An 8,392-nucleotide genomic window follows, 5' to 3' on the forward strand; every position below is an offset into this window, starting at 1 on the left:
TATTTACAGTCATCCTCATTGTTATGGTTTGGGCCTAGATGTCCCCCCAAACCCTCAAGCGGTCAAAGGTGGCTGTTTCAGAGGTGACTGAATCTAGAATGTGTGGTGCTGGGGTCAAGGGCATGTGATTACTAAACCAGCCCACTGATTGGCTTGACATTGCCCTCACCCTGGTAGTCTGGATAAGATAAAAGGGGCAGAAAGATGCTGTTAAGTTCTCATTGCTTTTGCTACCATGTGGGCACCATGAACTGTCTCTCCTCTTTGCTGCTCCTCTGCCCTGTGCTGCTCTGCCTTGGAACCAGCCGACTATGGACTGAAACCTCTACAAACTGTGTGCTAAATAAACCCTTTCCCCTTGTACTTTGGGTGCTGGGTATTTTGTCTCAGAAATGAGAGAAAGGTAACTAATACACTAGTTTTCTGGAAGAATGAATCTCCCAACTCCTCGAATTAGGAACGATATAACCTCAGACAGTGTAAAGAACAGTCCTTCAGGTGGATTCCATTTAGCCTTTTGAGATTTCACTGTGTTGCCCTTATGGTCAGGACTAGTTCACTGGGCCACATTTGGAGACCCCAGGTATAGACTATCACAAGGGTACAGGCATTCAGAGCTAGCTATTACTCCCTTTAATCCGCATGACATCCTATAAGACTGGGACTGTCTTGGTCCATTTAGGCTACTATATTGAAAATACCTTAGATTGAGTAATTTATAACCAACAGACACTTAAGAAGTCTGAGATCAGTGGATTTGGTGTCTGGGGAGGGCTTGTTCATCAGGAATGGTGTTTTCTATGGCGTTCTCAAGTGGTGGAGAATCACAAACACTTCCCAGCCTCTTTTATAAGGACGCTGATGCCATACCTGAGTGCTCTGCCCAGATCACTCCCCCACGGTTCCGCCTCTTAGTATCTTCACCTTGGGGACTGTGTTTCAATATGGATTCTGGTGGCACATTCACAGCAGGGATCATCATCTGCATCTTCTTTCCAAAGATATTACAGTTCAGAGAGGTTGAATGACTTGCCTGGGGTCACACAGCTGGGTCTCACCTTTTGTTTCAAAGTGTGCATGTTCCTGGAAGAAAATTGTCTTTTCCTCTGCGTTGAATAGGTGTTGGAAGGACCTGTTCCACATGGCCATGGAGGGACCCAGGGTCCTTCTTTCTTATGGCTTTGTCGCACCCTAGAGCTGATAACAGATGACATCTAATGTTTGTGGGGCAACAGACATCTAATGTTTCGGTGGATGGAATTGAGGGGTTCATGAAATTGAAAATTAAAATAATTGAATCTTTATTTCCACTATCTCTGACATTTCACGCTTCCTTCAATGTTCAATGGAGAAGCTGTATTGTAACCTAAAATGTACTAATAAAGAAAAAAGGAAAAAGTTTTTCAATGGAGACAACAAAGGGATATCAGTAGTAGTATCTCTCTGTTGCAAATGGAAATCGTAGGTATCTTCACATCACACTACAGTTGTTGCTGATAACTTGAAATACGGTTTGTCCTATCACGACATTGGAATTACAGTAATTAGACTACATCTTGTGTTAATGACGAAGCACTTACATCACACAGTTTAAAATTTTCAGCTACTATGTTTGGGACTCAGGAGAACTTTGCCTTCTGTGGGGCCACTGTCGGATCCAGCACTGGCCATCTAGAGCAAGGGGTGAGGCAGTGTGGATGCCAGTCTGGGTTCTGGTCAGGGCAAGCACAGGGCAGATGTCAAGAGAGGAAGTAAGGAGATGTGTCAAGATGCAGAGACACAGGAAGGCTAGGGGAACAGGGAGAGCCAGCCCTGGAAGTGAGCAGGGCGGTGGAAGTCAAAGTCGGTCCCCTAAGTTTGATTCTCTGGGGCTCCGGGCATGAGAGAAGCTGCTTAGAGGCTCACATGAAGTTGAAGATGGGAGACATCACTCTGAATGCCAGTGGAGGAGGCGATGAACACAAAATGTACAAGGACCAGGCCAATATTCCTGGGTCACTTCCCCCAGGTCTGCCTGCCAACTCATGGTGATCAAGAGGCCTAGGCCCCTGTCCTTCCATTTCTTCCTGATACCATAATTAATTCCAGTAAGAGAAAAAAGATGGCCCCAGGCAAAAAATGCACATTTGACTTAGCCTCATTTCAGCTAAAGGGAAATGTGAGCATGCGCTGTTGGTACAGGAAGCATGGTGGGCACCCTTTCCCAGGTAAAGGTGAGGTACCTTCCTGGGAGGCCACCTGAGTGGCCCTCTGAGAAGAGCCCCCCCCCATTCCATTACTGAAGTAGCTGGGATTGGCACTGAGCAAGGGGCCAACATGTGCAGATGTGCTGGGAATGGTCCAGAAAACCAAAAAGATGGAGGATACAGAGCAAGAAAGAGGATGGCAGGAGTAGAATCCCAAGAAGGTGAGGGAGGGAGGGAGCCAGGGCACAGGGTGAGGGGGAGTTTAGTTCTGGGTAGAAACAGGAGCAAGACTCACATGGACTTGGAGTTGAACCTGGAGAGGGGATGGGATGGAAGGGACCACCTGGAGAAGGCCAAAGGGGAGGAAGGCCGATGCAGAGAGGCCCAGTCATCTAGTGAGGCTAAAGTGCAGAAGAATCCAGAAGGGATGGCAGGCCTGTGAGTCCTGGGGGAATCTGGCCTCACCCCAGAGGGCAGCTCCGGGCTGCAGAGAAGGTTAAGCAGAGAGCCATAGCCATGATTGTGCTGGAGACAGATCCTCCTGTCTGCGCGGTGTGGCCAGGGAGAAGGAGCTGACTGTGGGCTCAGGGACTGACAGTATCCAGGGAACAGATGGGGGCCCCTGGCTCGGCAGGCCATGGCCCTTACAGGCATCAGTTTAAATATAATCTGTTCAGCATAGAAAGCCGTGACATCTAGCTCACACGGGAAAGAATTCTAGGCCTACCTTTGAGGCCTTGGACAGGTCTCTTCCCTTGTCCAGATGTGGGCTACGTGCACTTCCATATCTGGGAAACAAGAGGTACCCTGGGGTACAGTCGCAGGCCTCCTGCCAGCTTGCAGCCTCTCCTTTCTCCATTCTTGGATTGCCTCTAGGGGGCAGCAGCACACCACTGTTCATCCTCTTCCAAAACACCTGCCGGCATTCTTACTAATTTCACGGATTTTAATGACATGGAAGTTTTGTTAAATTAACCATAGAGTTCTGGCCTCATCCCTCTAGATCTTCCGTAGGTTGGGAGGGAGCACAATATTTGAATTTCTAACAGATTTCCGGGCTTGGCTGATGCTTCTGGTCTGAGGACCACACTCAGAGAACTGCTTTTGGGACTTGGAGATGAGAGATGAGCTCTGGTCAGCACAGCCAGGACCACTGGGAAATACTGAGACCAGTCTAGACCCTCCAGTTCTACAAAATGCTTATCTTTCTAAGTCCTATCACACCCCCTCCTATAAAAAAAGGAAGTAAGATGTAGTCTATCATAAACTGACAAATTGTAATCGTATATATTGATAGGGTACAAAGGGATGTTAAGATATACTATGTACACCCAGTGTGGAATGATTAAATCAATATAATTAACATATCTTTAACTTGAGATATTTATTTTTTGTGGTGAGAACATTTCAAAGTTGCTCTCTCTTTCTGTGGCACTTCACAATCTAGTTTTAAAAGAAAAAATAAAACATTTTACATGGACAGAAAAACCAAAGTTGCTCTCAGCAATTTTGAGTTATACATTATTTATTAACTATCATCACCATATTGTACAGTAGATCTCAAAAAACATACTTCTTCCATCTAACTGAAGCTTTGTACCCTTAGACCAATATTTCCTGTTTCCCCAATCCTCCAGCTCTGGTAATTACCAGTTGACCTGTAAGTGAGACCACATATAAGTGAGACCGTGCGATACTACTTTTCTGGGCCTGGATTATGTGACTCAGTATAAAGTCCTTGCTATGGTTTGGGTCTAGTTGTCCCCTCAAAGCCTCGTGTGATCATTGATAGGTGAATCTAGAGTGTGTGATGCTAGGATGAAATCACTACGTGTGAGTGAGTGGTTTGGCACCATCCTAATCCCAGTAGTCTGAATAAGATAAAAGGAACAGAAAGACACCCTTAAAATCTCTTGTTGCTTTCTGCTGTCTTCAGCTGCCATGAACTGTTGACCCCCCTACCACCCTATTACAGACTGAAACCTCTATGAACTGTGTGCTAAATAAACCCTTTCCCCTTTAGTTTTGGATGTCGAGTATTTTGTCTCAGAAATGAGGGAAAAGTAACTAACAGAAGTTTGGTACCAGAGAGGTGGGGATGGTGCTGTGACATTACTTGACCATGTGGCTCAAGAGACAACAGCCTAATCCAGGAAAAATGATAAATGGTCCAGACCCTTCAGGAATGAAGGTGTGGGTCTCTCCATCAGGGAAAGAACCAAGGCCTGCTGAGGAGCTTGCTGAAGGCCAAGGGAATACAGAACAGAAGAAGGTAGTTCTAAATACCATCTATGACCCCATGATCAGCTGCAGAAACGAGGACTATCATTGTTCTATTTTCTTCTACTATTGTTTCGTAAGGATTGTTAAACGTGTTATAATGTTTAAGTTAGGAAATGTTAGGAGTAAGAGTTATGCAAAGAAAACTTGCCTTCCATTCTGGGGAGGGAATTGGTGTGTTTCTGTTTGTACGCATGGTAGTTTTAACATGTTAGGCATAATTGTGAGCTGGTCTGGAGACTGGTTTAAAGAAATATATCTGGTTGCCATTGACAAGGGGTGGATTGTGATGGTTGACTGATTGTGTCAATTTGAGAAGTTGGGTTAAGAAAAGCTTAGCTAATTGACTCAGCAATTCCATTCCCTGGGGCATGGGAGGTCCACCCTAGAGCTGCTCCTTGCCTGGATGGTATAAAGAGAAAATTAGTTCCAAATGCCTGAGGCTGGCTGGTGGCTGCTGGCTCCAAGTGGCAAGGAGGGCTGCTAACCCCGAGAAGAGCTGACAGCCAACAGCATTCAAAGCTCAGGGCTGTTAGCACAAAAAGAGCTACATGTTGCCAATCCATAATCTCTGTACAAATTGAGCAACAGCAGTCAGTGGCACCTTGGCAGCCCTGTGGCACCCTCCTCTTTGAGGGCCCCGGAGAAGAAGACAGACACTGATGACGGTCAGCAACAGACTCAAGAACTAGGCCACATCTGACTTCCCTCTTACATGTGGCTAAGAATTGATGCAAGCCAGGAAAACAAGGTTTCTAATTTCCTGGTTGGATCCTGGTACAAACACAGTTTCTATATTTTAACAAACACCGGTTGACCATGGAGGAGGAGGCAAATATTTGGGTGGTTTTTTTTTAAACAATAAAACACGACATCCCAAACAGAATCTCACACTTGCCTTGGTTTGTTCCAAGCTGTCCCCCGTCCCCAAGAGGGAGCCTTCCTTCCCCTTGCTTTTCTCCATGCTGAGGCTCACTGGCCTAGGTAAAGTGCCCATTGTGGGTACTCACAAAAACTTGTTCTTGCAAAGACAAAGGAGATTTCCTTTATTTTTCTGGCTTTTTTCAGGGCAATGTAATGTCACCTCATGATAGTCATAGAGAATTCAGCCACTCAGTTCTCTCTGGGTGGGAAGGGCATTCTTGGAAAGCATAAGCCCACCCACAGGTTTACACATAGCCTCGTACTGAGTTTATAGAACTCCAGGAAAGGAAAAGATAACTCAGAACATCCTCATGCCCCCTGTTCACCACACTCCAGCCAAATGGCCAGTCTCACCCACCACTGCACCTGCCGCAGCCTAATTATGCAAGGGGTGGTCATCCCATCTCCTGCCCGGGGAAGCTAGAGAGAAAGCTCTCTGTGTGATTGATGAGGATGTGTGCAGGCTGGAAATGAGTCAGGAGAACTTGGAAGCCACGGCCCCTCCTGGCACCGGATGGTGGACCCAAGTTGGACTGCAGCCAAGTATGGGCAGGGGCCATCTGTGTCAGCTTGGGACACAGGGCCACCTGCTAGGGACCGTGGGCACCGCGTCTCCCTTCCCAGCCGGCTCTAGAAGGCACTGTTCCATGAACTTCGACCCCTGGCAGGTGGGCAGGGCCTGGGCAGGCACAGGCGGTGCTGGGTCTCCAGTCGGCAGAAGTGGTTCTGGTTGGACACCCGGGTGGCCATGCCCAGCCCACAGGTGGTTGAGCAGGGCCCCCAGGCTGTGCTCCACTCTGGGCAGGAAACACCAGGGGTCAGGGGAGCAGCAAGGCCAGAAAACTGGTGTCCTAAGGAGGCAGAAAGTGGAGTCCGACTGTGAGGGCAAGGCATGGCAGCAAATCAACCACCTGCTAGTGACCACCTGCTACTGGTCAAGGCGCTCAACCTCTCTCGACCTCAGTTTCTTCTCATGTAAATTTCCATCCACAAAACTCCCCTGATAAATGCTGTGCTACAGATAGCAGGTGCCACCTATGTGAGATAGGGCTGTGACCTGGTGAAAAGGATGCCAGATATTCCAAGGTTTTGTGCCTGAAGCAAGATAGTGGGTCACCACAGTCTAGCTTTTCCTCCTCCCTGGTCTCCTCTGTTATACGCTGGCATCCTCAGTCCTGACAGCCACTGCAAGTACTTTTGCCCTCCTCATGGGCCATTTAGTAATGTCTGGAGACACTGTTGGTTGTCACAGGCGGTGACAGTGGGTGCTACTGGCATCTAGTGTGTAGAGCCAGGGACGTGACTAAACATCTGGAGGGCACAGCTGTGTAGAATGTGCTGAGGGACCAGGCACAGGGCAGCCCCCACCACACACACACACACACACACACACACACACACAGCCCAAATGTCACCAGTGCTGAGGCCGAGAACAGTTGCACACATGTCTGCATGTACCGTGTACTACTGTTCTTTGGTTTCTTGGGGCATTTGTTCCAGGACCCCTCATGGATACCAAAACCTGAGGCTAGTCGCATCGCTGTTTAAAACGGTTCACTGTTTTTATATAACCTGCACACATCCTCCCATAGATTAAAATCACCTCTAGGTTACCTATAATACCTAATACAATGCAGATGCTATGCAAATAGTCATTATACTGCGTTGCTTAGGGAATGATGACAAGAAAAGAGCCTATATATGTTCAGCACAGATCCAGTTTTTTGGGTACCGGGAATCGAATTTGGGACCTTACGTTTGCGAGACAAGCGGTGGAACCACTGAGCTAAATCCCCAGCCCCTAGATCCAGATTTTATAATAATATTTTCAACCTATAGTTGATTGAATTTGTGGATGTAGAACCCATAGATACAGATATACACATATAATGGGTATCAAACGGAAGATACAGTTTTTGCCTCCCCCCCCCCCTCTCTCGGAACACAGAACCTTAAGGATGCTAAGGAAGCACTTAACTGCTAAGCTATACCCCAACCCCAATAATAATAATTTTGAAAAACAATGACAAAGAAATCTCTAAAGCATTTGTAGCAGGAGGTAACCTTTTGCCCATTTCTGCCCACCCCACGGTCCATGTTTCAGAGACAACCACTGCACCTTTTTCCATTTTGAGTTCCTCTTTCTTTCTCCTTTCTCTCTCACTCTCTCTTCTTTCCTTCCTTCCCTCCTTTTTCTCCTCCCCTCCTTTTTCCCCCTGCCTCTCTCCCTTTCTCCTTCCCCGCCCTTCCTGTGCAGGGGATTGAACCCAGGGCCTGATAAAGAAGCTTCTACCATCCAGCTATAGTCTCAGCCCTTTTTATTTTATTTTTATATTTTTGTGGTAGTGGAGATAGAACCCAAGGCCTTTGAACTGAGCTACATCCTTAGCTCTTTTAAAATTTTTCTTGTTTTTGAAAAAAAAAAAAATTGAGACAGAATCTTGCTAAGTCACTAAGTTGCCCAGGCCAGGCTTGAACTTGTGATCCTCCTGCCTCAGCCTCCCAGAGTACTGGGATTACAGGTGTGCCCCACTGCACCTGGCCAGCCCTTTTCATTTTTAATTTTGAGACAGGGTCTGGCTATGTTGCCCAGCTGGCCTGTAACTTGTGCATAGCTGGAGGATTCTTCTCTTGATAAATACAAACAATGCTGTATTGCTAATATTATGTAATACCAGTAGCTATGTTAAAAATATGTTGTAATAGTATATCTAATATTATGTTATATTATAACTTTACTATGAAATATAAGAATTTGATTCAAGTATCCTAATCCCTCCCTTCCCTCTCCACGCTGCCACTGACTTTTGTTTTTAATCCTCTGTAATTTTAAGTTGTACGTTGAAAAGGCTGCTTCTTGTTTCGCTGGTGACTCCCAGTCCTCTTTCCACCTCTCTCCTCAGCCACCTCCCTCTCCCAGCTTTGGAAGGGTCCCGGGATCCTGTGCCTAAGATGCCCGGTGACCCTGGCGGCCCCAGGACCTTGGCGGCACCGCCCGCGGC

The 8,392-nt window shown here is 46.9% G+C and overlaps 1 protein-coding gene across 1 annotated transcript in view; it reads right to left on the reverse strand.

Annotated features, from left to right (window-relative positions):
* Positions 1 to 6,207: 6,207 nt before the first annotated feature.
* Positions 6,208 to 8,392, reverse strand: part of Ccn5 (cellular communication network factor 5) — a 10,200-nt gene continuing 8,015 nt past the window's right edge. Inside the window, exon 4 of the mRNA XM_010631473.2 lies at positions 6,208 to 6,241. Coding sequence (XP_010629775.1) covers positions 6,240 to 6,241 — 2 coding nt within the window. The 3' untranslated portion in view covers positions 6,208 to 6,239. The remainder of the gene's footprint in view (positions 6,242 to 8,392) is intronic.

The sequence above is a fragment of the Fukomys damarensis genome, unplaced genomic scaffold, assembly GCF_012274545.1.
Source record: "Fukomys damarensis isolate Sample0158 unplaced genomic scaffold, DMR_v1.0_HiC HiC_scaffold_22, whole genome shotgun sequence".
Lineage (NCBI taxonomy): Eukaryota > Metazoa > Chordata > Mammalia > Rodentia > Bathyergidae > Fukomys > Fukomys damarensis.